Here is a 26611-nt window from a genome sequence, read left to right as displayed (position 1 = left end):
TGGGCATGGCCTGGTGATGAGCCTGATTCTGCTGGTACCTGGGGGTGTAATTGGGATTTTGATGTCCTTCCATGAATTTGACTGACAGAGGAGTAGCCAGGGACTGAAGATCCTCTAAGTCCTGCATGCCTGTGATCCTAAGGGAAGTCTTATTTTTCACCCTGTCTACTTGCAGGAAATGAATGAGGACCACAGCACACCGAAGAAAGAGAAGCAAGAGCGGATATCCAAACATAAAGAGAACCTGCAGCACACACAGGCTGAAGAGGAGGCGCATCTTCTCAGCCAGCAGAGACTCTACTACGACAAAAACTGCCGTTTCTTCAAGAGAAGAACAATGATCAAGAGGCATGAGATGGAGCAGCAGAACATTCGGGAAGTAAGGCACTTTTCACTTCCTTTCCTAAGCGTTTAATTGTTTTAGCTTCCTGTCTGTAAACCAGTTTGATTGGCATTGGATCTTCATGTTTCCAGTTGCTAAACAGAACTGAGAAAAATGTAGGAAGTGTCTTTTGGGAAATGGTTCTCCACACAGATGTGTTTGCTTTTGTTAAATGAAGAGGGGTAGCACAGTTGACTTGCAGACAGAAACATCATGTGGGCCACCCACTCTGAGTCAAACGTTTTGCCTGAGCTGTGGTTACCTAGCATGGCATTTTAACAGGAAATGCTCCTCTGAGCTCCTGCATTGAAGCTCTTAAGAGAGACCTAATTTTCAGAAGGACCTATGTGTTGATTTCCTGAAAACCACGTCCCTACTAAGTAGCTCAGGTTCCCTGGATCAGTCAGCTGAAGGAAATAACACTTGAAGAATGCTTTTCTCGGTGTTCTAAGTAACTGCAGAGGTTCTTTTCATACAAATGGGAATGTTTATGGGAAGTGGAGTGTCTCTGGCTGTTCATGCCATGTGAGTTGAGCTCACGTATGGAATGGGCACAAGGAAAGGGCACAGGCAAGCTGTCCTGTCCTGCCCTAAGAGAAAGGCACAAGTGGCACAGCTCACTGGGCTGATGTGCTGTCCGAGGGCACTACCTGCCTCTGTGCAAGTGGGAGATGATTCAGCCCAGCAGTAGATTTCGTTTTTTATCTTGGCTGTCAAGGTGCAAGTTTTGCTTAAATGCAAATGCACACAACATACTTACAGCAAAGAAGGCAGAGAGGGGACCTGGCCCTGTTTCCTTCCCCGTGCTTCCAGCTTAAACCCATGACAGTTGAAAAAACCTAAGGGGCTGAGGTGCCCATGTGCAGATGTTGAGAATTACAATACAGAAGCAACAACTCGGAGTATTTAGATTTCTTTTGCTTCTGCTTCAGAAGCTCATTAGACTGAGCCAAGACAAGGATCTGCGTGTGCATAGTGCGAGCAGCCCTGCTGCACCTGCCTTAGTCCAGCCTGAAGCAGAGCGCTGAGTTTGTAACCCTGAGAGCTGAAAGGAGATGTGCCAGCAGCCCATCTGTGAAGGGCACCAAAATCAGCAAGGGGTACAGCTCTGATTGTGGCCTGGTGGAGCAGGACTCAGCTCTGTGCCAATACCTTGTTGCTGATACCTCCAGACAGAAATGTTAGTGCTAGTCAGGGAGAGAATCCAGTATTTCACTCTTCCTTGGTTTGTAACTCAGTGAAGGTTTTTCTAGACTGCAGGGCACCATGTGCCGGAGCTCCTGTGTGCACATAGCAAAATCATGTGCAGCTTGGGCTGTATCCTCGTTTTACAAAGCATCCAGGGTCAAAACCCACCTGTACGCAGTGGAAGAATAACTTCTTTTTCTTCTCTGGTGTGATGTGTCAGAGCTGTTTGCCTCTGCTTCGGCTGCTCTGGTGTTAGTGCTGCGTGAGAAACCTCTCTCCCAGGGTCTGGCAAGGTCGCAGGGTAATTAAAAACAGACGACTAGGAGTCCCTAGTACCAGCAGCCACCCCAGCTCTGAGCGCCCCGGGCCGTGTTCCTTCAATCCTGTGGGATTCCCAGCAGTCGCAGAGGGCTGGCGTGTGGTTCCAGTGCCACCTACTGGAGACTCCCTGGGTGACCCTGGGTCTCCTGATGAGCAGGTCACAGGGGGATGGAGGGATGGATGCTCTGTGGCCGCTCTGTTAGCATTCCTGTCATTCCCATCATGCTCCTGGGTTTGTGTTTCCTTGGGGCACGTGGAAGTCCTTGATGTCATCTAGAGGAGGGACCGGGCCACCTGGTGTCACAAACTCAACTACCCCATCTCAGGGCAAAGGGAATCACTCCTCAGCTTTTGTCTTGTGCTCTGCCTTCTTCTCGTGCAGGAGTTAAACAAGAAGCGGACCCAGAAGGAAATGGAGCACGCCATGCTGATCCGGCATGACGAGTCGACGCGCGAGCTGGAGTACAGGCAGCTGCACACGCTGCAGAAGCTGCGAATGGACCTGATCCGGCTGCAGCACCAGACTGAGCTTGAGAATCAGCTGGAATACAACAAGCGGCGAGAGCGGGAGCTGCACAGGAAGCATTTCATGGAGCTCCGGCAGCAACCAAAGAACTTGAAGGTGCCGGGCACTTTCCTTCCTCTTCTTCCAACCCCTGTGCTGCCAGGAAGGCTGGGCTGTGTGCTTGCAGCCTCCTCTGCAGCATCCATGCTGCAGAGCCACCATTCTCCACCAGCAGCACGTGCTCTCCCATGCACTCCTGTCCCTTGCACAGGGCTGCTCTGGTACCAGAAAGTTGCGGGCTGATATAAAACCCTCTGAGCTCTGCTATAAGTGCTGTGCTAATGAGGCCGCTGGGTGAAAACAGGCAAGTCCTTAGCAAAGTGTTGCTGAAGGTGCTTCTTATGAGCTGTGCTTTCTGCAGGCCCTGCTGGTGCCAGCCTATAAACCCTGATACAGAAAGGGAGCGATGCTCCCTCGCTTTCAAAGCCAGCAGAGCGAGCACAAGGGTGCGCTGAGCACTCTGCTCTGTCCCAGTTCGGTTGCAAGGTGATTGGAAACCTCTGAGCTGCTTGCAGTGGGAGATTTCTGTTTCTCTTCCAAGTGTCCAGAGAAGTACGTTGCTTTTATTCGCTCTGTCACGCCCTCGCTAGTTCTCAGTCTGCAGTCTCTGTGGAGTGTGTGGTTGTGGAGCGGGAGGCAGCCTGGAGAGGCCTTGGTGAGGTAGGAGAACGGGAGACCTTGGAAAAGCAAAGGCTTTTTGGGAGGCAGGCGATAGGGGACAGACTGGGTGACCTGCGGGAAGCAGGGGTGGGAGGTGGAGATGCTCTGGGCTCGGTGGATCCTCTTCCTGGCACTGCTCATTCGTTGCTGTGCGTGTGGAGCTCACCCTGCCCACCCGGCTGCAGGGGCAGGAGGCAGCGCAGGGGAGCTGTGGTTACCTCTCATCACCCACCCGCTTGGATGTACCATAACCTCTCCGTTTCCAGAGCTCTTCGTGCTCTTCACATCGTTCCTTCCTTGGCAGGCTATGGAAATGCAGATCAAAAAGCAGTTCCAGGACACATGCAAAGTGCAAACTAAGCAGTACAAAGCACTGAAGAATCACCAGCTGGAAGTAACTCCAAAGAGTGAGCACAAGACAATTTTGAAGAGTCTGAAGGATGAGCAGACGAGGAAGCTCGCCATCCTGGCAGAGCAGTATGAGCAGAGCATCAACGAGATGATGGCCTCACAAGCGGTAGGTGCAGCCTCCAGCCCCTGCTGTCCCTGGGCAGGGGTCCCAGACCGAGGGGCGTGGAGGGTCGGGTGTGCTCGGGCCCTGCAGCGCCTGTGTCTGTCCTGCCCCCATGCTGGATGGCAAGCGATAGAATCACAGAATCACTAAGGCTGGAAAAGATCTTTAAGCTCATGCAGTCCAACTGCCAGCCCAACACCACCGTGATGACTAAACCATGTCCCAGAGTGCCATGGTCACACAGTTTTTGAACCCCTCCAGGAATAAAGACTCCATCACTTCCCTGGGGGCAGCCTCTGCCAGGGCTTCACCGCTCTTTCAGTGAAGATATTTTTCCCCCTATCCAATCTAAACCTCACCTGGAGCAACTTAAGGTTCTTTCACTCTTTCCTCTCGTCCTGTCACTTGTTACTTGGTTGAAGAGACCAACACCAGCTCACCACAACCTCCTTTCAGAGAGCTGTAGAGCACAATGAGGTCTCTCCTCAGCTTCCTCTTCTTCAGGCTAAACAACCTCAGGTCCCTCAGCCGCTCCTGATTAAGATGAGCTGTGTGATCATTAACTTTTTAAAACAATGTATGGGATGGCACTTTCCCTCTCGTACCAAGCATTGTCCTTTCCCTGGGGGTTTAGAACTGGATCCTCTCTCAGGCTCTGCCTCCGTGTGAGCGAGGATGCCACTATTTGATAGGAACGGTTGGACTCGATGATCCGGTGGGTCTCTTCCAACCTGGTTATTCTATGGTTCTATGATTCTGTGATTCTATTCATGAAGCCTTTTCCACTTTCCTGTTCTGCCACCACCATTAGAATCTCCCTGTCTTTGAGAGGGAAGAGCGGGTGTGTCACTAGTGTCAGAGCAGGGAAATTACCAGTGGAGATTTGAATAATGTTTTCCCGATGATCTTACAGCTACGGCTGGATGAGGCCCAAGAAGCAGAATGCCAAGCCCTGAGACTGCAACTCCAGCAGGAGATGGAGCTGCTCAACGCGTACCAGAGCAAAATAAAGATGCAGACAGAAGCACAGCATGAAAGGGAACTCCAGAAGCTGGAGCAACGGGTGTCGCTGCGCAGGGCGCATCTGGAACAAAAGGTAGGGTCGGGTGGGCTGCGGGGGAGTACGGGCTTCCACGGGTGGATCCCGCTCGGCACGGCACGGCGGGAGCTGCCAGAGCCGGGGTCATCCGGCTGCTGACGGTGCTTCTTTCAGATCGAAGAGGAGCTAGCCGCCCTCCAGAAGGAACGCAGCGAGAGGATCAAGTTTCTGTTGGAAAGGCAGGAGCGAGAGATTGAAACGTTTGACATGGAGAGTTTGCGGATGGGCTTTGGGAATTTGGTCGCATTAGAGTATCCCAAGGAGGACTATAGATGAGATTCAATTCCTTTTGCCATTTAAAAACAAAACAAAACAACAAAAAGCAAACAGAGTAATGGTAACCAACTTGCAGACCCAACATTCCCCATGTGACCGGGCGTGCTCTCTCTCTTGCTGTCTCTCTTACTGACATCGTGTCGGACTAGTGCCTGTATATTCTTACTCCATCAGGGGCCCCTTTCCCCCTGTGTCAGTCCCGGTGCAGGACAGCTCCTGGCGGTCTTTTCCATAGTTTGTCACAGTATCGATGTCTCTGTGCAATGATTAAAAATGTTTCAGTAAAAACTTTGGAGACAATTTTAATGGAGAAAACAAAACAAAAAAAAAACAAAAAAAAAGAAAACCCACAAGTGGATGTATGTTGCTTTTGAGCAATCACTCATTTTACCACCAATCGATGAAAGTACAAGCAAAAAATAACAATAATAATGGATAGCTACAAACCCAGGGGGAGAGAGACTCAATCCGCAGCCTTACCTGACCTAGCTGCTGCATAATGTTATTTTATTGTTTATTTTTTTGGTATTTATTCATCAGGAATAATTAAATAATAAAAAAATTTTATTAAAGATTGAAAAAAAATTTGATACATTTTACAGAAAAAAGGAAAAAAAAAACCTTAATTGTGCTGTACATATCAGTGGTGACATATTATGACTTTTTTTGGGGTGGGAGGGGCGGGCGCAGAGCCGGTGATTTTTAGAAGAACCGTGCTGGGCGAGGCGGGGCCGCGGCCTCGGCCCTCGGCACAATTCTTGATTGTATCATAATCATTTTCTGCTGTCGCAGAGGATGTGAATACACTTAAATGAGCCCACGGGATCCCAGTAGCACAAATTGGGCTTCGTCAAATCGTGTATTTTGTGTATAGAAGGAATTTAAGGAGAGCTTTTACTTATTTTCATATTGTATTTTAACTGTTTCTCTGATCAAAAAATTTTTTTACTTCTTTCCCCCCTTTCCTGCTGCCCCCGCCCACTCTCCGGTTCCGTACTTGGAGTCCAACACCGTCTGTCGGATCATCCCCAGCCCCTTTTTTTTTGGTTTAGTTTCTTTTTTTCTGTTCCTCCCCCAAGTCCACCCCCAACCCCATGATCTTGGTCATGAATATTGCATTATTCACACTTTCAAACTGTGTATTTTCTTACAATAAAAAGATAAAAAAAAAAGGCTTTACTTCTTTTGCATGCACTTTAAAAAAAAAAGAAAAACAAAACTACTTAAAAAATTAAAAAAAAAAAAACAACAAAACAAGAAAAACATTTTTCAGGTTCCAAGGAAGAGCATGAGTAACTGTCAGAGCTTTTAATTATATTTGTAAATAAAAGTGTTCATCACACCGCCTGGCTGTCTCATTGTGGGAAGAGCTGCCCCCTTCCACCCCCCTCTCCACGGGAAACGTTCCCTTCGCCTGGGGCTGGAGAAGCTTCAGGCTCCGCTCCAGCTCTGGCCTTCCCCACAGTGGAGGTTTTTAGGTTAATGGGTTTGGCTTATTTCTCATGTCCCCTTTCCAGGCTGAGAAGTCCCGAGGTGGCTCAGCCCTTGCTGAGCGCAGTGAAGGTGAATGCGTCTCCCCCCCTTATGCTGGTGGAGCTCAGCCTTGAGCCGCAGGGGATGTTTTCCTGAAAAACCATCCCTCCTGGTTTTGTGTTCTGATGGCTGGGTCGAAACTTGCTGTTGGAGGATCAGGAAAACAGCCCCAACCTTGCCGTGTAAGGTCAGTGAAGGCAAGGGTGCCTCTTGCAGGAGCCGATGAGGTGCGGGGTCTGGCTGTGGGTGGAGGGAAGGCCTCCAGGGGCACTGCAGGTGTGGGGAGATCCCACAGGACACAAGGAGGCTGCCAAGCGCAGGCCCTGCACTCCCCGAGCCCCCAGGGAGGCTGCTGGAAGGGTGGGAGGCTCCTTACCTGCACCCCCAGCACCAGCCTGCGGAGATGAGGCTGCCCCTCCAGCTGCAAGGAACAGCGTGATGGTGATAGGAGGTTCTCAGGGAATAAGCGGCTGCTGCCGAGTGACAGGAGCTTCAGAGACACCGCGGAACAAGATGCATCCCCTCCAAATTCCTACTGCCAGCACACCATTGGCCAGGAACCTCCCCTAGGAAGGCAAGCGGCAGCACAGGGAGAGCAAATCCAAACTAGCAGCAGGTACTTGTTGGACAACTGCTTTGGGCTGTTCCATCCACACAGCGGAAGGAAAGGGACGGGATGATGCCACGCTGTTCCGTAAGCATTCCCCTCATCCTCCAAGAAGAAAACCACACCATCTACTTGGGAAGCTTTTAATTGCACTGTGAGCCAAAAGCACATTAACATCAGGTCACAACAGAACTCAAACAAAACAAAGTAGTCTCAGCTTTAAGTTGGAACAGAACAGAAGGAAGTGCTAGACACCAGCTTCCCTGCCTCCTCCCAGCTCCACCTTAATGACTTCGGTGGCTCAGCGCAGGGAACGGGAGGCACTACGGTCAGGGGTGAAAAGAAGGGGAAAAAAAGGGGGTTTTGCATGCACTTTAAAAAAAAAAAACAACTGAAAAATCAAAAAAGGGGTGAGTTTGCCTGCCACCACCTCCCCTCTCCCAGAAAGGGAAGACCACACAGCCAGCACCACCCCGGCAGTGGCTCTGCACCCACGACACTCGGCACAATTCCCTTTCAGTGCAGTGGAGACGCTGAAGTGACACCAATCAGCAAAGGCTTTGGTCTCCCTCCAGCACAGGGCTGGACCACAGGGACACAGATGCAGACTCAGGACAGGGACGTGGTTACGGTACCAGCAGTCGGCGCGGGAGCAGTTGGGTTCAATGCAAAACTACAAGAAGATGCTCTGAGCAGCCTAGTGCTGCACAGAGCTCCTTCGGTCCCCGCGCCCTACTTCCCCGAGAGCTGCTCGTAGAGCTTCGGCACGTAGTCATCCCACTCTGCCTGGTAGCAAGTGCCAGCCACCGGCACCCCCAGCTCGTACTTGCTGCGGAAAGCTGCCACCTTGAACTTGCCTCGTTTGTCACCAGAGCGATTGGAGAGGATGGGCTCATTGCAGGTCAGCTGCTTCGGCTGCTCGTACACCAGCCACACGTAGCGGTGCAGCCCTGCGGGCGGAGAGAGCATCACAAGTGCCATCACCTGCAATTCCTCAGTTTAAGGTTCGCTCTGGAGTGACCCCAGGAGCACAGGGAAAGATGCCTGCGTTCTCCAGGACCAAACGGCAAAGTCTGCTGGAGCTAAAGGAGCTCAGAGAAGATGCCTGACAGCTTGTGTTGTGCCTGGGCTTGTGCTCCCTTTACCTGGTAATGCTGCAGCACAGCCTGTCCCCAGGACAATGTAATCCCCAGCCCTGCAGGCCACGGCCACAAGCCACAGCACAGCACGCGCTTTGCCCAGGCCCGCAGTGCATGCCAAGCAGGCAGCCAGCTTCTGCCAACCTCCTCCCATCCCCTGCACCTGATCCACCCAGCACCGCTGTGCTCGGAGCACGGAGCTGCTGCAGCCAGGGACCAACCTGTTCCTTTGGGAGGTCCAGAGCCGACGTAATCTGACAGCACGGTCCCACTCCCCACATCGTTGCCTTTCATGTTGGTCACCAGGAAGTGATGCCATTCCCTGAAAGGAGAAGGCAAAAGACAATCAGACTGCAATGCAACCCCAGTTAAGACCCTGCATTACTCCAACCTACTGCTTTTCCATAAAGAGAAACTGAACTCTGTAAGTGGAGCCAACAGCTGCCACACTCGTGGTTTGGTAAACCAGTACTAGAGCAGGTTCTGCCTCCTGCAAAAGCAGAGCCTGTTGGAACCTGCTCTGTCATGCAGCCTTGTGGCTCTGGGTTTCCCAGAGTCTGGCGCTTGAAAGTGTATATTACACATGCTTCTGAGCCCGATTTCAGAAAGCTGAGCTGGTCCCAGGTTTAAGACCACACTGCAGCACAAATAGAACTAATTCCAACTCACACACGTGCCAAATGAGGATAAGCACTAGATACTGTGCTTCTCCAAGCTCCAAAAGGCCTTTGAAGTTGCCTGGCTAAAGCAGCCACTCCTCCCCATGCTGTCCCTGGCTCAAGGAGAGATGCAAGGACACTTTCTATCCCAAGCCCTTGACCCCCTGCTCGGGCAGAGCACATTCCCGACCTCCTTCTGCGCCTCCTCTCAGACCCAGAGGGCCGCTCCATTTTCCCTAGACAAGCCGCGGAGGTGCCCGCCCCCATCACCTGAACTTCGGGTCCTTCCTGCTGGGAGCATCGGGGTCTGTGAGAACCAGGGTGTAGAGCTTCTGGGGGTCGCAGCCATCCCACTCGATGCTGGTGGGGCGGCGCTGGACCTGGAGGGACGACGACAGCGTCAGGACGAGCAGCCCCGCTGCTGCCCCCCACCCCCCCCACCCCTCCTGCTCCGCGATGTGTCACCCACCTGCGTGGGCGTGAGCACCTTGCCCAGCTCGTCTATCTCCACGGAGCCGTACTTGACGCGCAGCGGCTGCGCGGGCTTCTGCTCCACCTCGGTGAGGCTCAGCGGGCCCCCCCACTGCCCCAGGTCCACCGGCATGGCTGCTGCTGCTGCCTCCGCACCGCTCCCGGGGAACCAGGGGCCCCAGCTCCGCTACCATTGGCTGAGACACCCCACTCCCATTGGCCCAGCTCCGCTACCATTGGCCAGAAGGCCCCCAGCTCCGCTCCCACTGGCCGAGGAGTCCCAACTCCGCTCCCATTGGCTGAGATCCCACACACCCATTGGCCGAGGAGCCCCAGCCCCGCTCCCATTAGCCGAGGAGCCCCAGCTCCGCTCCCGTTAACCGAGGTGGGGCTGAGCGGAGGCCCGGAGGCATCAGGGAGCCCAACCCCAGCCTTCTCCCCGTGTGTGTGAGGGCGTTGTCCGAACGCCTCTTGAGCGCTGTCAGGCTGTGACAGCTTCCCCAGGGAGCTGTTCCAGTACTCCATCACCCTCTGGGGAAGAACCTAATGTCCAACCTGACCCTCCCCTGGCTCATCCTCCTGCCACTCCCTCGTGTCCAGAGAGAAGAGCTCAGCACCTGCTCCTTCTCCTCCCTTTGAGAAGGAGCTTCAGGGCGCGATGAGGTCCCCCCTCAGTCTCTCGGCTCCTATCAGAAACCGCATGGCCAGCAGGACCAGGGCAGTGATTCTCCCCTTGCACTCAGAATCACTAGGTTGGAGAAGACCCACAGGATCATCGAGTCCAACCATTCCTATCGACCGCTAAACCATGCCCCTCAGCACCTCATCCACCGGTCCCTTAAACATGTCCAGGGAATCACAGAATCATAGAATCATAGAATAACCAGGTTGGAAGAGACCCACTGGGTCATCGAGTCCAACCATTCCTATCAATCACTAAACCATTCCCCTTAGCACCTCATCCACCCATGCCTTAAACACCTCCAGGGAAGGTGACTCAACCACCTCCCTGGGCAGCCTGTTCCAGTGCCCAATGACCCTTTCTGTGAAGAATTTTTTCCTAATGTCCAGCCTAAACCTCCCCTCGTGGAGCTTGAGGCCATTCCCTCTCGTCTTGTCCCCTGTCACTTGGGAGAAGAGCCCAGCTCCCTCCTCTCCACAACCTCCTTTCAGGTAGTTGTAGAGAGCAATGAGGTCTCCCCTCAGCCTCCTCTTCTCCAGGATAAACAACCCCAGCTCTCTCAGCCTCTCTCTCAGGGAGCTCTCTCTCTCAGGGAAGGTGACTCCACCACCTCCCTGGGCAGCCTGTTCCAGTGCTCAATGACCACTCAGCCCTGGTGAGGCTGCACCTTCAGTCCTGGGTTCAATTTTGGGCCCCTCACTATAAGAAAGATATTGAGGGGCTGGAGTGCATCCAGAGAAGAGTAACGAAGCTGGTGAAGGGGCTGGAGAAGAAGGGTTATGATCAGCGGCTGAGGGAACTGGGGTTATTTAGTCTGGAGAAGAGAAGGCCGAGGGGAGACCTCATCGCTGTCTGCAGCTAAACCTAGAAGGAGGCTGCACAGCTGTGGATGCTGGTCTCTTCTCCCAAGTGACAAGTAATAGGATGAGAGGGAATGCCCTCAAGCTGCATCAGGGGACGTTTAGATAGGATATTAGGAAAAAATTCTTAATAGAAAGGGTTCTCAGGCACTGTCAGAGGCTGCCCAGGGAGGTGTTTAAAAGGCAGATACATTAGGTGCCTGGGAACATGATTTAGTAGTGGACAAGTACAGTTGGAGCTGATGATCTCAAAGGTCTTTTCCAACCTAACGTCACATACGAGGACAGGCTGAGAGAGTTAGGGTTGTTCAGCCTGGTGAAGGAACAGATTATTTGGTTTAATTGTTGTGGTTTTATAACTAAAATATAGGTTTAGCTTCAATAACTTTTAACTAGCCTGTGCCTGGGTACTTACGCTTACATAAGGAATTTTAACAAGGCTGCAGTTAGAAAGAATGGAAAAGAATGTGACTGTATCTAAGCCAGATAACAGGGACTAGTGCAATGATAAGAGAAAGAAGTACCAGCCAAGACCAGATGCAACCTTGAAGAGCTGCCCAAGGACTCTAAGAACATGTGCAAGGAGAGTTGAAAAGTTCATCTGTGAGGAAGATCTGGGTATAAACTGGAGAGGGGCAGATTTAGACTAGACATAAGGAAGAATTTCTCCACCGTGAGTGCAGTGAGACACTGGCCCAGGTTGCCCAGGCAAGCTGTGGCTGCCCCGTCCCTGGAGGTGTTCAAGGCCAGGTTCGATGGTGCCTTGGGCAGCCTGATCCAGTGGGAGGTGTCCCTGCCCATGGCAGGGGTGGAACGGGATGGGGTTTGAGGTCCCTTCCAGTTCAAACCATTCAATGATTTGCTGCCATTTCGGTGTCGCAGCCAGGGGACGTTCTGTCTTTCCAAAAAAACCAGCCTCTTGGGTGAGCTGAGCTCTACGTTAGCATTAATCAAAAGCACTGTGCTTTTTCTAACTGGAACTTCTTGGATCGAGCTTTGCTCTCCGCAAACACCGCCCCCGCTGCCTTAAAGGCTCCCGCCCACAGGCAGGGAAACCAGCCCCGGGCTGCCCAAGATGGCGGCGGGGGGAAGGGTCCGTGCCCCCAATATGGCGGCGGGGTCGGGGGGCGCCCAAGATGGCGGGGGCTCGGAGACCACCAAGATGGCGGACGTGCAAGATGGCAGCCCTGACGCGGCGGGCGCTGCTGCGGGGCCCCCTTCACGGGCCCCGGCGAGGGTCTGCCCGCCCGCCAGCTCGCCGGGGCGGAGGCGAGGAGGAGGCGGCACCGCCTCCCCGCGGCGGGAGGGTGCGGCGGCGGGCGCGCGGCGATGCGGCTCCCCGGCGGGACGCAGCCAGCCAGCTTCTTACTCGCCCTCTGCATCTGGAGGCTCGTGCCGCGCCGCGACGCCGCAGGTAGCGCGGCTGGGGGGGCTCCTGGAGGGGCTGAGGAGCTCCTGGGGGGGCTCCTAGAGGGGTTGGGGGGCTCCTGGAGGGGCTCAGGGATTCTTGGAGGAGCTCAGGGGAGCTCCTGGAGGGGCTGAAGGGCTCCTGGAAGGGCTCTTAGAGGGCTCAGGGATTCCTGGAGGGGCTCAGGGATTCCTGGAGGGGCTCAGGGGGGCTCCTGGAGGGGCTGAGGGGCTCCTGGAGGGGCTGGGGGTCTCCGTTGGGGGGCTGGGGGACTCCTGGAGGGGCTGGGGAGCTCCTGAAGGGCTCCTGGAGGGACTCAGGGATCCCTGGAGGAGCTCAGGGGGGTTCCTGAGGGATCTCCTGAGGGGTTCTGCTGGGGGGGGTCAGGGGGCTTCTGGGGGGACTTCTGCAGTTCTGAGGGGCTCCTTTGGGTTCTGAGGGTCTCCTGCAGCCCCTTGAGCCCACAGTAGCTCCAGGTGCTGTCTAGCAGGGAAAAGGTAAACTGGGAAAGGTAAATGAGGATATCAAGTTGTGTCACCTTTCTTCCTTCATGGAAGCCGCTCTTCAGATGGGTTTTGTCTCTGGTTTTGGTCCCTTGAGCGGGGCAGGTGGTCCAGCAACATCTTGGGTCAGCATGGACCTTTCTGTGACCCAGCGTTGCTGATGCTCCAAACCTGCTTTTGTCTGGCTTCTTCAGGTGTTGCCCTCCCTCCTCTCCTGCACACAAACAGCCTGTCCTTGCCTTCCTGCTGAGCCGTCTAAGCTCTGTCCCTTTTCCTGATGGGATGCCTGCACTCAGCATCATGAGCTCCCAAATCATGGAATCACAGAATGGTTTGGATGGGGAGGGAACATGAAAGTCACCCAGTCCAAAGCCCCATCCAACCTGACTTTGAACACCTCCAGGGATGGAGCAGCCATGACTTTTTTGGGCAAAATGTGCCAGTGTTTCACCACCCTCGGCGTGAAAAATTTCTTCATAATATCTAGTTTAAACTTCTCTTTTAGTTTAAAACCATTACTCCTTGTCCTATTGCTACAAGCTCTCCTAAAAGGTTTTTCCCCTTCTTTCTTATAACCCCCGTTTGAGTACTGAAAGGCTGCCATCAGGTCTCCTCGAAATCCAGTGGAACAACCCCAAGTCTCTCGGCCTTTCTTCACAGGGGAGGTGTTCCAGGCCCTTGATCCTTTTAGTGGCCTCCTCTGCACCCGCTCCAATAGGCCCGTGTTCCTCTTGTGCTGAGGGCTCCAGAGCTGGGTGCAGTATTCCAAGTGTGGTCTCACCAGAGCAGGGCAGAGCAGAGGGGCAGAATCGCCTCCTTCGATCTCCATCTCAGAGATCCTTTGACAGGAGCCCCACTGACAAGCACCCCAGAGTGCTGATACCTATCAGGTTGTGCTGACCCAAGAGGGCTTTGCTGGTTTCCTAGGTCCTTAATGCTGTCCCTTCTGTTTTGCAGGAACAGAGGAGGTTGTTTTTGGGAAGGTTGGAGGAACCATCCTCCTTTTGTGCCGAAATGTCTCCAAAGAAGCAACCGAAGTGGTCTGGTTTCAAGGGGATCCGCACTCTTTCCCTCCACTCTTCTCCTCAAGGGTCACCTTTCCTCCGGATGCCCGTTTCTCCCTGGTTGACAACAGCTCTCTGCGCATCACGGGGCTGCGTGCGCAGGATGAAGGCAACTACACTTGCAAGGAAGTGCTGAACAAGACAGACCATGAGCACAGGGTTAGGCTCTTGGTAGCCAGTAAGTCTGTCCTCCATCTATGGATTTCCTCCCCTGGGTCTCACAGGTCCCTGAATTCATCTAAATCCAAATGGTTCCTGGGCAAGGATCAGTTTTGTGTGATGCACAGGATGGGGTGCCAGCTGCTCAGTCCTCACCATTTCACTTCCTCCTGCTTTGGTGATGATAAACTCATTTTTGAACAGGTCCTTCGTATCCTCTAGCTGTTCCCGGGTGGCCCTTGCCTTGGAATGTGGCTGACTTGAGCCTTCATAAATCTGAGTCGGGGCTGCTACTCACTGCCTTTTTTCTCTTGATTGCAATACCTGTTTGAAATAGATATGCTGTGCCATTCCTTGTTGTCACCCTTTTGGTGTGAGGATGGAGGGTTCTCGGCTGATGAGTTGTCTGTGCTGAGTCCTGCAGTGCAACTTCCTGATTTTGATGGAAATGGCACGTTCCTCAAGTTTACTGCCAAGGAGCACTGTCCTGGGAGCATGTCTGTTGTTAAAGAACAGGCCATTCTTTCAGCTTTTTCTCATGTGTCTTTTCATGCTCACTCACATTTCCATCCCTCGTTCGTTCTCTTAGAAATCTCCACAGCCCAGGTGGAAGATCAGTCTGGAGAGTGTGCAAGTAGATGACTTTGCACACTACTGGCATAGGTTCTTCCTGCTTCTGCTGGGGAATCATTATCTTGCCCAGGCATTCCCTCTCTTCTGTGAGAACAGCCCTGCATGGATGACCAGAGAATGCGGGTCCTGTGGCAGATTCCACTCTTGTTCCCTTCACCATCTCTGATCAGATGTGACATGGGTTCTGGCCCCTCAGATCTGGGCTGCGACCTGCTGTCCTTTGTGTCAGCCAAGCCCGTGTTATAAGGTTGAGAAGAAGGAAGGGCTGCTTTTAGTTTGCCTTTTTTGGTGACTCTGCCCTGTTGGGCTTTACCTTTCCTGCTGGCCTTTCCATCAGCACCTGTGTGAGGCCTGTTTTCTGTTTGCATTCAGGGTGTTCCTTCCTCCTCAGTGATTGGTGAAGGGTGCGTGTTGTAAAAGTTGTTTTGTAGAGATTGAATCTCTGAAAGTTCACAGGAATAAAAATTACCTTCTTGGGGCAAGGAATATGCAGATGAGGTTTAGAAGGTTACGGAACGTTGGAGTGAAGGAATTGAACCTCAGGCTGCTTCAGAGAATATCTCTATAGGCATGGGGCTTTGAAGGGGAAGCCTTAATCTGGAGCATTGGTGAAAAACAGTCGTGAGCAAAAGATATCTGTGGCATGCCAGGTGTTGGTGCTGCACTCTGAACTTCATTTATTAGCGTGGAATTAGTCAATTAATTTCCAAAGGTTACAAAGGCCATATGGGACAGCAGTTAGCCCTTAAATAACTGAGAGAGGTATTTCTGTTAGTGGCTTAGATCAGCAGAATAAGCATCAACAAAGGCCAGAACTTGGGGCTTCTCAGCCTCAGACTGGAGGCACGGGGCCTGATTTTTCATATACATGCTTGCTGGAGCAGCTTAGCCTGGGCTGGGGTGAACCTCTCAGACACAGACGTGGCACCTCCGTAAAGGAGTGACCCAGGATCTGTCAGCTTCATGTGGGAGTTCCCAGCTGACAGTCTTCAACTCACCTCGTGGGTTGTACCAAAAAGTTCTCTTTTTACTTAAAACTGCATTTAAAAAATCCACAAGCAGAAGAGTAAACATTCTAGCAGCGCAACAAGGTGCAGCCATGCCTTCACCCACTGTTATGTGTTTGTTTTGGATGGGAAGCACACGGTGTGAATTGCACACCTCCAAGGGATTCCTTATTGCTCTATTGTGAAGCCTCATCTGGAGTAGTGTGTCCAGTTCTGGAATCCTCAACATAAGAAGGAGATGGAGCTGTTGGAACGGGTCCAGGGGAGGCTACAAGGATGATCTGAGGGCTGGAGCACCTTCCATATGAGGACAGGCTGGGAGAGTTGGGCTTTTTCAGCCTGGAGAAGAGAAGGCTCTGAGGAGATCTTATAGCGACCTCCCAGTACCTGAAAGGGGCCTACAGGAAAGCTGGAGAAGGACTGCTTGTAAAGGCTTGTGGTGATAGGACGAGGGGGAGCAGGTATAAACTGGAGAAGGGCAGATTTAGACTAGACGTTAGGAAGAATTCCTTCACTGTGAGAGTGGTGAGGCCCTGGAACCCGTTGCCAAGGGAAGTTGTGGATTCCCCATCCCTAGAGCTATTCAAGGCCATGTTGGATGGGCCTTGGGCAGCCTGATCTAGTGAGATGTCCCTGCCCATGGCTGGGGGTTGGAACTAGATGATCTTTAAGGTCCATCCCAACCCAAACTATTCTATGATTCTTAGTGCTGTAGAGAATTTCTTGCCAGAGCTGGATGGTTTCAAAGATCATGTGAGATGCATGTATATGGTTCTTGGAAAGCCAAGCCCTGAGAAAGTATGTTCTTGTAGCTCACAGGGGATTTGCCATGATATATGTTTTTTTAACTCGTGTTATTTGAAAGTCACTTGAATAAATGCTTTGCAAAATAAACATCAGGCATTCCTCTGACACTTCTTGTGTGGCGTTTATGTTGTCAGTGTCTGATCTCTCAGTGGGGTCTTGTTCAGCGTTGGATTAGGCCAGCCCGCTCGAGGGGCGCAGTGTGTTAATTCTGCCTGTATCAGAGTCCAGAATCCCTATGGCTGTTAAAGGAATGCCTGTGCATCCATGTACATGGGCGTGTGTGTGAAACCAGCTGAGGGGAGAGAGGCAGGGACTCATCTGTGTGAAACGTGAGCCCTGCTCTGCCCAAACGGATTGCTCTTGGCTTTCTGTTGGCTTCTGACCTGCTCCTGCCATCGTGTTGTTGTTTCTGTATTTGAGTAACAAATGTAGTTGTGGTGGCTAAGGAACAGCCCTGGCGTGAAGCCAGCAGTGAGTTACCCTGCCGATGTTCTTTGTTGGAGTTTGTCCCCACTGCTTGCAGCGTAGTGTGGACACAGAGCACAGTGCGTGGCTGAGTAATATGCTCTGGCCGCACAAAGCAGTAACAGCGGTGCTGGGAAAGAGCAGAGCACGTTTTGTTTGGCTTCAGTGGCACACGTCTGTGGCCTTAACCCTTGTGAGCTGGAGGCACCAGGGCTTCCTGTGGGCAAAACATCTGCTGTGTTTTGAGGTGCTTTTCTCATCTCCATTGGTCAAAGTTGTAGCAATAATTTGTTTCCTCCCTGTGCATCAGTCCTCAGTCCCAACTCTTTCAGCCTTTCTTCACAGGGGAGGTGTTCCAGGCCCTTGATCCTTTTAGTGGCCTCCTCTGCACCCACTCCAATAGGCCCGTGTTCCTCTTGTGCTGAGGGCTCCAGAGCTGGGTGCAGTATTCCAAGTGTGGTCTCACCAGAGCAGGGCAGAGCAGAGGGGCAGAATCGCCTCCTTCGATCTCCATCTCAGAGATCCTTTGACAGGAGCCCCACTGACAAGCACCCCAGAGTGCTGATACCTATCAGGTTGTGCTGACCCAAGAGGGCTTTGCTGGTTTCCTAGGTCCTTAATGCTGTCCCTTCTGTTTTGCAGGAACAGAGGAGGTTGTTTTTGGGAAGGTTGGAGGAACCATCCTCCTTTTGTGCCGAAATGTCTCCAAAGAAGCAACCGAAGTGGTCTGGTTTCAAGGGGATCCGCACTCTTTCCCTCCACTCTTCTCCTCAAGGGTCACCTTCCCTCCGGATGCCCGTTTCTCCCTGGTTGACAACAGCTCTCTGCGCATCACGGGGCTGCGTGCGCAGGATGAAGGCAACTACACTTGCAAGGAAGTGCTGAACAAGACAGACCATGAGCACAGGGTCAGGCTCTTGGTAGCCAGTAAGTCTGTCCTCCATCTATGGATTTCCTCCCCTGGGTCTCACAGATCCCTGGATTCATCTGGTCCTGGTGGAAAAATAGAGTGAAAACTGGCAAGGAGGCCTTGTTGGGCAAAATCTGCCAGGAGGCTGATAGTGCTCAGTTGCACGTTTGCTCACAAAGAGAGCAACATGAGTCCAAATAGTTCTTAGGCAAAAGCCCTAGTGCTTTACACATTCCCTCAGGAAATCTGAGTACTTGTATCAGTGACAGGGAGAGGCAGAACTTTGTTCTCATTTGGTGTCACCTCCATGTAGCTGTGGCTTGAGGACCAAAGGCAATGTGGAGTTTTATTCACCTGCTGTGTGTTTTGGTGCTTTTCTCATCTCCATCAGAAAAAGTTGTAGCAATGATATGTTTCCTCCCTGTGCATCAGTCCCTCAAGGCTCTGCTGTGGTTGCTGCAATGCTTTTGCAGGACAGCCTCCTGCTTGGTCCCTGTGGACTGGCCTTCAGTGCTGTGCTTCCCTGAGGCTGTGGGATAATGGTCAGGGAAAAGATAGGCAGGGAAACCAGGAAGGCTTTCAAGGGGAATGATGGCAAGCGTGAGCACTTGCAGGGATTCCAGCCCTGTGGTGCCAAGAACTGTGACTTGGAAATGTTTCTGACCTTGTGTTGTTCTTGCCGACAGATCCACCGCGCTCATCCCCACGGTGCTGGGCTGAGAGTTCTTCGTCGGGGCTGATGCTGCAGCTGTTTTGCAGCTGGCCTGGGGGCTACCCCCACCCCACCCTGCACTGGAGGGAAGAGGGGCACGATATGGAGAACTCCAGCTGGGTCATCAGCTCCACAAGCTCCTCGGACACACACGTGGAAACACTGAACAGCTCCCACCTCTCTCACCGCAAAGTGTTTAAGTGTGTTGGGAGCCACGTCGTGGAGGAGGAGGAACCTTCCTGCACTGTGGAGATAAGTGAGCTGACTTGCATACCTTATTGACTATTAATGAGCCTGCTAATGGTGGGGCAGGCAGGTACAGTGATCATTTCTTGCCCTCCTGGGCACTAAGGCAGTGGCCAGACAAGCCAGGCCTGCAGGCGCTTGCTGCAGGGAGATGCTAGCACAGCAGCATGGGAGGGCTTGGCTTGTGTGGAGGTCCTGCAGCTGAGATCCATTGTGGTATAGTTGCAGGTGGGTTGTGTTTTGGGAACCTCTTCAAGCGCCAAAGAGGTTTCCCCACACTGAGCTTTTCACCTGTGTGAAAGTGAGAAGTGGTTTTAAGCACTGTGCTCAGCTTGAGATTAAGTTTACCAGGGCTAGGTTTACAGCAGAAGGGTTGCGTGTGTACCCAGGTCCCCTTTGAGTATCTAAGTGATCTGAATAAAGCAGCTTTGGAAAACCTGAGCTGTGTTTATCCTCCAAGGGTTGTCAGGGCTACGCAAGAGCTCTGCTGACCCCAAGGGAAATGCCTGGCTGCCTTCCTCCTCTCTGCCATCTTGCTGCTGGCTATGCTCTGACCGTTTTACTTTGGACATATAAAGAGAGGTGTCAAAAGAAGGGACTGAGCAATGTGGTTGTTGCTGAGATTGCTCCATAGAAAGCGGCTGAAGGCTCCTGTGTGAGCTGAATGCCAGCCCCCTATGCTCAAGTCCCAGACTCCTGTCTGACTTCCTCCTGTTAATGATTATTCAACAGCCAGATGGCTGGTTGCTTGTTAAGTTCGACTCCATTGCTTCCTTGACTCTTATGTTTTGCTTTTTTTTTTTTTTTTCCCCCTTGGGCTGTTCAGAACTCCCTTCACTGGAATCGGAGCCCCCCAAGACCTGTCTTGTGGGTGACAATGTGACCCTGACATGCCGTGTGACTGAGGGCACCCCGGCAGCGCAGCTCACCTGGCTGCGGGGCATCACCCAGCCGGAGGTGGAGATCCAACCCGGAGGGAGATACCTCATTGTCCAGGAGGGCAACGTGTCCCGGCTCACCATCCGCAACTGCTCCCAGGGCACCGACGGGGGCTGTTACGTCTGCAAGGCGCAGAACCCTGTGGGGCTGAGGGAGTTGTTTGTCTGCCTGACTGTAAAAGGTGAGTGGGGCTGCCTGGGATTGCTGCAGCAGGGATTGCAGAGGAGTTGGGGACACGGCTCTGGGGACTCTATTTGCTGCTAAAACCCTCTTTGTCTGTTGACGCCTTCCATCTTCTTGTGGCAAGCATAGGTGGGTGAACGGCTACCTTCATCCCAGAGTGAAAAGGCCTGATGCCCCTTGCCTTGACATCATGCGCCCAGAGATGCATCCTTGGTCCCTCCTGGGGGCTGTGAGCACAGAGGGGCACCCCTGATAGCCAAGCTGCTCAAGGTGCAATGGGCAGGGCTTGATTTGCTTTCACTAAATGCACAAGGGCACAAAAATAGGGGCTTTGCTGTGGTGCTTTCCATATCGGTGAACGCACGAGTGCCTGAAACTCACCCCTTGACCTCCTGTGTCTCCTTTTCTTTCCACAGAGCCGGTGAACATTGTCGGGGTCGTGGGTGCAGTGGTGGTCCTGTCCCTGCTGGTTATTCTCACCGTCACTGGGGTCGTCTTGTACTACAATCCCCTCCTGTGCCTGAGAGGTAGGAGCTTGCCTCTGCACGAGCCAGGGAGGGAGTTATTCCTACTGAAGGGAGCCTGATTTTTTCTGGTGTGCCGTGACAATCACCCCAACTCTTGGGCCTCTTCCTGCTCCAGGTCAAAACCCTGAGAGCCCTGGAGGTAGATGGGTTGGAAACACAAGGCCTTTCACCAGCTGAGTGCTTCAGGCACTTCCCCTTGCCTTCTCCAGGGAGCTGTACTGTGAGGAGCGTTCACCCCTTTCCTTGTGACCTTTGTGGTGCCCTTGTTGTACATGTAAGCAGGTCACTTTTATGTTCCTGCCTCTCCATGTGGTTGCCAGAAATCATCCTGCTGCAGGCAGAGTTGGCTGGGGCTGTGCAAGCAAGCCAGCAGTGCCCTGCCCAAGGGATGCTCTGCGGGTGGTTTCTAACGCTGTCCTTTCCCTTCTCTCCCATTCAGGTGCTGCATTCAGGTGAGTGTGGATTTTCCTCAGCCCAGTCGTGCCTCACTACTTCGCTCCAAGGGCATCCACTTCAGAGGCAGGAGCTGTCTCCAGAGTGAAGCTGTTCTTCCCCGCAGGAAGGGGACAGTGGGGATGAGTGAGCCTTGGCATGGGTGTGGGAGCAGGAGCATAAGGCAAGAGGAGGACACTTGGAATTAGAGCAGGAGTAGTATTGCTTAGGGATGCACGGGAATGGTGCTGGCACGGCAGCCGTTAGCGTAGGAGCAGACTGCTCGGGAGAGCTGCTCCGTGGTGCAGGTGAGCCGGAAGACTTGGAGAGTAAATAGAAATATTGCTCTGTGTGGGTGTTTGCACGTGTCTTCCTGCTCAAGGTGGATGTCTGGTAGCTTCCTGGGATTCAAATGCACCAGATTTTTTTCTCTGCTTCCTGCTTTCGTCCCTCCTGGACCCAACTGCCTTCCCTCGCCCCTGTTGGTTCTGTTCCCACAGCTGTGGTGCTGCGCAATAGGAAGACACTTTTCCGAGGGCCTTCGTTTCATCATCTCTTTGGGAGGGGAGAATCACTCTGCTCGGGAGGGGCTCATGCAGTTTGGTACGTGGATATTCATGAAGTGGTTGGAGGACTTTGGAAGACAAGTGGGAAGCAGTGCAGGACAACATAGGTGGTGTTGCTGCTAGCAGGGTCTGACACCAACCATTCTTTGAATGCAATTAGTGTGTGTCTGGAGAGTCCATCAGAATCAGTCGTTGTGTAAAGGGTTGTCAGAGGCAGGGAAGACACAGGCTGGAGGGAAGGGTCAAGATGAGCTGTCCACAGCCTTTCAGCCTACTTCTGCTTGCTCGGCTGTTCACAGGAATCAAGACTTGGGAGACATCTTAGTGCTGGTGGACTCAGAAGATGACGATGAGGGGAAGGGGGAAGAGGAGTCCTTGAGCAGCTCCAAGGAGGAAGCGATGGCATTGGTCAATGGGAACAGCATCCAGGCTGCCTACCTTAACTGCCTTACGGAAGGTGAGCCCTGGCACCTGCCTGTCAGCTGAGTTATGGGGCGGGAGCCGCCTGTGTGGCTGCTAAGATGTGTCTCTTCCAGGAGCAGCTGCCAGGGACGGAGGAATTGCTGTTTTCTGGTTTATTAGCTCTTGCTGAGATGCTGCTGCTCTGTTCCCTGCGTAGGTGACGATGAGGAGCAGCATGGCGGGGGCTCTCTGCTGGAATCGAGGAGAGAAGAGACACCAGGCACATAATTCCCATCCCTTCCTGCAGAAGCGCGGAGCTTCAGCTGGATGCTCAGCGTCAAGCACGTCCTGGTTGCTGTGTGGCTGAGCGCGGGCCGTCGGTGTCCTGCAGTGGGCTGGTTCCATCAGCATCCCCACTTTTTCTCCACTCGCCCCTTCCCCAGTTTTCACTCCACTCTTCCCCAGCCATGTTCCTCCTTCCTCTCTTCATATTCTGTCTCAGGTGTCCTTTTTTAACAAAGCACAGACAGAGCTTGGGAAGTGAGTGCCGGTATCCTACTCATCTCAATGCCTGAATGGACTCAAATAACAGCACAGAATTCCTGCCAAGTCACTACAAGCAGTGCTGGGGCTACAGGGACTGGGATGGCGAAAGTCACCACGGGGCTGCAGGGTTCCCAGGATAACAAAAGGAACAACTGGTGCATGGGCAGGACGTGGGTGATGCTGAATTGAGGGAAGCTGAGTAATTGTTTTCTTTGTTATAAATATTCTTTCCCAAGACTTTCTGAAATGTTGCTCCATATCTAAGTCAAGAGGGAATCTGTTCCTAGCAGTGTGGTTTTGAGGAGATGCCTTGTTGAGGTGGAAGACACGGAGGGGGCTTGTACAGGGAGGGGATGAGCAGAGCAGGATCTGCGTGGTGAGGATCGGGGCAGCCGTGGAGGAGAACTAGGGTGAGAAATGGAGGGGCCAGAGCGTGCAGGAGGGGATGGAGGAATGGGTCGAGTCTGGGCATCCTGTGAGGGCAGAGGCAGGGATTGAAAAGGCACACCAAGAGCAATGGAAATGGGAGCAGGGAGGGATCTGAGAGGAAGAGGATCGACACAAAGGCACGGGAATGGTCAAACAGCGTGGGTGGAATGGGGTTGGAGGGGAGCAGAGGGATCCAGGGGAGAGGAATAAACAGCGTATGGGAGAGTGTGTGGAGGGTGCGGACACATGGGAGCCAAGTGTGTGTGGAAGGTAACGGGTGTGAGCACACACACGGGGGAATGAAGCGGGGCTGATGGCTCATGAGGGAGGAAGGAGACACTCCTGGGGCACATGGAGAGGAGCAGCATCTACATCGTGGGGTCTGAGCCATCCCTGAGATAGAGGTATGGACAGTGTGAGCTGGAGGAGAGCTGAGGAGGTATGGGGGGAAACTAAGCAGGGGTTGGGGTCTGGCTGTGTGTCGTGGTCTCTCAAGGGACGTGAAGCCTGGATGGAGGCTTCCGAGGGGCTGGAGTGCCTGGGGAAAGATGGAATGTGGTGGGAGGCTGTGAGTGGGATAACCTGCAAGCTGTTCCCGAGGAGCCTTAGTGTAGTCCGTGTGCCCAGCACCGCGCTCCCACAGGCCACGCTCGGAGCCATGCCGGGAAAATCCCAGGGAGCTGTGGGAGCCTCCGGCTGCCCCTGGCAACGGTGTTGTGCTGCTGCCATCTCGGCTGTCCCACGTCCCAGCTCCTCCACAACAGTCCCTCGGTGAGAGATGGCCTTCCACCTGGAGGAGGATTTGCGCACGGCTTTCCGGGACAAGCTACAGCTGCAGTGGGTGAGATCCCCCCATTGTCCCTGCGGGATGGGCAGCTGCACGAACCATGCTGGGTCCTGCTGGGTGGAGGCGAGCAGGGTCTCAGCAGCGGGTCCAGTGCATCCCCAAGGGATTTACTTTCCTCTTCCTGGGTTCTCGTGGGGCCGGTGCCAGGGTGGGCGTCACTGGGTGGGTGCTGTGTCCATGGGATGACAGAGTGGGCGTCCCTGGGGCCATGCTGGGTATCCAGGGTGCAGATGCCAGAGTGGGTGTCCCTAGGTGGTTGCTGGGTCCCCAGGGTGCCAGGGTGGGTGTCCCTGGGTTGGTGCTGGGTCCCTGGGCAGGGGGCTGTGGTGCATCCCTAGCCGGGGCACCCAGGAAGGAGAAGGCACCCTGGCAATTATCCAGGCTCCATCTCTGCTTGTGTCCCATCCCAGGGGTACCAGGACACTTGGGTGCCACCTGCTGCCCATCGCGCTCCTGGGTGGCTGTCACAGGGATGTCCCCGGGGAGCAGAGCTCCTGCTGCCACCCATGGGAACGGGGAACTGCAGAGGAACTGTCTTTCTGGGCAGCGACGGTCCCTACAAGGTCCTGCTCATGGCACAGCGGTGGGTGTCCCCACTCTGTGCCACTCGCCACAGGTCGGTGCCAGCCTGGGATGCCACCACGCTGCTGCCCTCCACGAGTTTGCTGCTGAAGAGACGGGAGGTAGCAGAGCTGGAGCGGGCGCTGCAGAGCCAGCGGGAGGTGAGTGTGGCCCCCCAGCCCCAGCGTTCTTTGAGCTCCAGCAGACAGAGAAGTAAACAGATCCAGCACTGGGATTAGGGATGGATGTGTGTTTTATTAAGCACTGAGATACTCACTAAAACTTGCTATCTGAGAGAGAATAGTCCTAACTTTCTTCACATTCATGGGTAGAAGTACTTATAAGCCTAAGAGTAAAAAGAATAATGGTAGGGCAGATAACACGATGGCAATTAAGGCGATTGGCAGTGTCACACGGTCTGGTGTCACCGCACTGGTGAGAGCCTCCACTGCCTCTGCTCAGAAATCAGCTTTTATAAGGTCCCTTTACCTACACACAATCATTAACTGTGATCCAACACCAACAAAAGAACCCCACAGAGCAGTCAAACCCGTGCTTCTCAGTGTTTCGTGGAGCAGAGCTCTTTCTCGGCAAAGTATCTGGGGGGGATAGGTCACCAAAAGGAGCAGCCGGGGGGGCGCGTTCCCAGCCCTTTGGGGGCTGGCACCCTGTCCCCCGGGCACTGCGGTGTGGGGTGATGCTCTCAGCACCTGGCGATCCCACAGGAGTTCGGGCAGAGGATGGAGCGCCTGGCGCAGCGCCGGCAGCAGCTTGCTCAGCGGAAAGAGCAGCTCCAGGACGTCATCCTCAAATTCGATGCCTTCCTCAAGGTGCTGAGGAGGGGGCCGGGGCTAAGCTGGCTCTTGGGGCCCTGCTCACCCCATCCCCACTGCGCAGGCTTTGGCGGCGAGGCAGGAGCGGGCGCTGCGGAGGGCAGAGAAGGCACGGGCACAGGCGGCAGAGCAGGATGCTGAGGTTTTGCGCCTGCACCAGGAGCTCACGGGGCTGCTGCGGCACAGAGAACGCCTGGCCCAGCGCCTGCAGAGCCTCCACTGCTTTGGCGAGTACCTGCAGGCTGTGCTGGCCAGGACGGGGCAGGTGAGCAGGACATCCCCATCCTGCAGTGCCACCATGCACGTCCCCAAACTCCAGCCCCATCCCATCCCAGCAGCTTCTGCAGCCTCTCAGCCCCATCTCACTCCCAGTTCCAGGATGTCCCAGCCATGCTGGCCCATTTTGGGGCACTCGCAGGGGCACGGGCGCTCCTGGCACAACAGGTAGAAGCCAGGCAGGAGCAGCTGAGCCAGGAACAGGCACGGCTCCAGCGGTACCAGGAGGAGGTCAGCAGCGAGCTCCTACGCACCAGCGCTGAGCTGGCCCAGCTCCGTGCCCAGCTGGAGGCTGCACGCCAGGACGTGATCCAGGAGGTAAGAGGGGACGCGGGGAGCCCCAGGACCCCTCGGCAGCAGTAGAGGGGAGATCACAGAATCACCAGGTTGGAAAAGACCCACCGGATCATCGAGTCCAACCATTCCTATCAAACACTAAACCATGTCCCTCAGCACCTCATCCATGCCCAACGCAGTGGTGGTGGGAAGCCAGGCTGCACCCTCTGGCTGAGTTGGAGGTCCCTGCACACCCAGAAAGCATCATCAGCATCTGTGCATGGGACACACGCAGCCAAATGTCCCAGTCCCCCTTTCCCACACCGGGCCAGTTGCAGGGAACGTGGGGCAGTGGCTGGGGGGGGCCAGGGATCTCTTTTGCTTTGTACCCAGGAGTCCCACTGGGCCCACATCCAGAGCACGGCCACCCAGAAGACCCTGCTGCTGGGGCAGATCAAGCTGGCGGTGCTAAACCTCTTCCAGCTCGCCACCACGCGGCTCAAGGTCCCTGCAGATGCAGCCCTGGAGGACACCGAGGCCCAGCTGGACACGGTCAGCACAGCCCTTTCCCCTGGGCAGCGGGGCTGAGGGGCAGACGGGGACATTGATGTCCCCGGATGGCGGTGGCATCAAGGTGCTCATCTCTGCAGGTGCTGCTCTGCATGCAGGACCTGGCTGCCATCTGTGCCGAGCTGCACCCTGGGCAGCCAGGGCTGTGTCCCCCACACTTGCCTGCTGCCACCAGCCACGGGGGTGCAAAGGTGAATCCAAGCGAGGAATAACTCCTGGGGACAACTGCCTGCTCCTGGGGCTGGGGAGAGGCTGCTGTGGAGGAAAGCGAGAGCTTGTGCTTATGTTCCAGCTTATGCTGGGATCTCCAAAGGCATCTCCTGTCAAATATAAGCCAACTGTTGGTCTGCAGCA

At 54.0% G+C, this 26611-nt stretch overlaps 4 protein-coding genes across 11 annotated transcripts in view; 3 read left to right on the top strand and 1 right to left on the bottom strand.

Moving 5' to 3' along the window:
* TAOK3 (TAO kinase 3) overlaps positions 1 to 5590 on the top strand; it is an 85724-nt gene extending 80134 nt beyond the window's left edge. For all 3 annotated transcript variants that reach the window (XM_069871275.1, XM_069871276.1, XM_069871272.1), the window contains 5 exons: positions 176 to 379; positions 2274 to 2513; positions 3421 to 3633; positions 4544 to 4726; positions 4844 to 5590. In XM_069871275.1, coding sequence (XP_069727376.1) covers positions 176 to 379; positions 2274 to 2513; positions 3421 to 3633; positions 4544 to 4726; positions 4844 to 5005 — 1002 coding nt within the window. In that variant the 3' untranslated portion in view covers positions 5006 to 5590. The remainder of the gene's footprint in view (positions 1 to 175; positions 380 to 2273; positions 2514 to 3420; positions 3634 to 4543; positions 4727 to 4843) is intronic.
* Positions 5591 to 7274: 1684 nt separating this feature from the next.
* On the bottom strand, positions 7275 to 9575 carry PEBP1 (phosphatidylethanolamine binding protein 1). Its single transcript, XM_069871298.1, has 4 exons — positions 9413 to 9575; positions 9214 to 9323; positions 8506 to 8606; positions 7275 to 8095 (listed from the first exon to the last, which is right to left on the bottom strand). Exons 1-4 carry the CDS (start codon positions 9545 to 9547, stop codon positions 7878 to 7880), a joined length of 564 nt encoding a protein of 187 aa, XP_069727399.1. The 5' UTR covers positions 9548 to 9575; the 3' UTR covers positions 7275 to 7877.
* Positions 9576 to 12220: 2645 nt separating this feature from the next.
* On the top strand, positions 12221 to 22792 carry VSIG10 (V-set and immunoglobulin domain containing 10). Of its 4 annotated transcripts, none has more exons than XR_011338679.1 (9): positions 12221 to 12370; positions 13825 to 14109; positions 17645 to 17929; positions 18599 to 18880; positions 19697 to 19990; positions 20409 to 20519; positions 20959 to 20971; positions 21452 to 21554; positions 21817 to 21945. XR_011338679.1 is itself a non-coding variant. In XM_069871287.1 (9 exons), exons 1-9 carry the CDS (start codon positions 12286 to 12288, stop codon positions 22205 to 22207), a joined length of 1584 nt encoding a protein of 527 aa, XP_069727388.1. In that variant the 5' UTR covers positions 12221 to 12285; the 3' UTR covers positions 22208 to 22792. The 4 variants fall into 4 exon arrangements, 3 of the variants coding, with proteins under 3 accessions (XP_069727388.1, XP_069727390.1, XP_069727389.1); XM_069871287.1 differs by lacking the exon at positions 21452 to 21554 and adding an exon at positions 22137 to 22792 and having other exon boundaries at positions 21817 to 21974; XM_069871289.1 differs by lacking the exon at positions 21817 to 21945 and having other exon boundaries at positions 21452 to 21668.
* Positions 22793 to 23567: 775 nt separating this feature from the next.
* On the top strand, positions 23568 to 26603 carry CFAP73 (cilia and flagella associated protein 73). Of its 3 annotated transcripts, XM_069871292.1 has the most exons (7): positions 23568 to 23731; positions 24358 to 24463; positions 25028 to 25132; positions 25200 to 25400; positions 25508 to 25729; positions 26081 to 26239; positions 26338 to 26603. In XM_069871292.1, exons 1-7 carry the CDS (start codon positions 23673 to 23675, stop codon positions 26467 to 26469), a joined length of 984 nt encoding a protein of 327 aa, XP_069727393.1. In that variant the 5' UTR covers positions 23568 to 23672; the 3' UTR covers positions 26470 to 26603. The 3 variants fall into 3 exon arrangements, with proteins under 3 accessions (XP_069727393.1, XP_069727392.1, XP_069727394.1); XM_069871291.1 differs by lacking the exon at positions 23568 to 23731 and having other exon boundaries at positions 24163 to 24463; XM_069871293.1 differs by lacking the exons at positions 23568 to 23731; positions 25028 to 25132 and having other exon boundaries at positions 24163 to 24463.
* Positions 26604 to 26611: the final 8 nt, after the last annotated feature.

The sequence above is a fragment of the Phaenicophaeus curvirostris genome, chromosome 17 (assembly GCF_032191515.1).
Source record: "Phaenicophaeus curvirostris isolate KB17595 chromosome 17, BPBGC_Pcur_1.0, whole genome shotgun sequence".
Lineage (NCBI taxonomy): Eukaryota > Metazoa > Chordata > Aves > Cuculiformes > Cuculidae > Phaenicophaeus > Phaenicophaeus curvirostris.
Note: the sequence above shows the minus strand (reverse complement) of the source record. Positions and strands in the feature narration are given on the sequence as shown.

Excerpts from the sequence above, each read along its gene's own strand:
- PEBP1 (XM_069871298.1), bottom strand. The coding sequence starts at position 9,547 with ATGCCGGTGGACCTGGGGCAGTGGGGGGGCCCGCTGAGCCTCACCGAG. Across the intron at positions 9,324-9,412 it reads AGGTGCTCACGCCCACGCAG|GTCCAGCGCCGCCCCACCAG; the intron begins GTGGGTGACACA and ends TCGTCCCTCCAG. Across the intron at positions 8,096-8,505 it reads TGGACCTCCCAAAGGAACAG|GGCTGCACCGCTACGTGTGG; the intron begins GTTGGTCCCTGG and ends CTCCGCCCGCAG.
- VSIG10 (XM_069871287.1), top strand. The coding sequence starts at position 12,286 with ATGCGGCTCCCCGGCGGGACGCAGCCAGCCAGCTTCTTACTCGCCCTC. Across the intron at positions 14,110-17,644 it reads GGTTAGGCTCTTGGTAGCCA|GAACAGAGGAGGTTGTTTTT; the intron begins GTAAGTCTGTCC and ends TCTGTTTTGCAG. Across the intron at positions 17,930-18,598 it reads GGTCAGGCTCTTGGTAGCCA|ATCCACCGCGCTCATCCCCA; the intron begins GTAAGTCTGTCC and ends TCTTGCCGACAG.
- CFAP73 (XM_069871291.1), top strand. The coding sequence starts at position 24,248 with ATGGGAACGGGGAACTGCAGAGGAACTGTCTTTCTGGGCAGCGACGGT. Across the intron at positions 24,464-25,027 it reads CGCTGCAGAGCCAGCGGGAG|GAGTTCGGGCAGAGGATGGA; the intron begins GTGAGTGTGGCC and ends GCGATCCCACAG. Across the intron at positions 26,240-26,337 it reads CCGAGGCCCAGCTGGACACG|GTGCTGCTCTGCATGCAGGA; the intron begins GTCAGCACAGCC and ends TCATCTCTGCAG.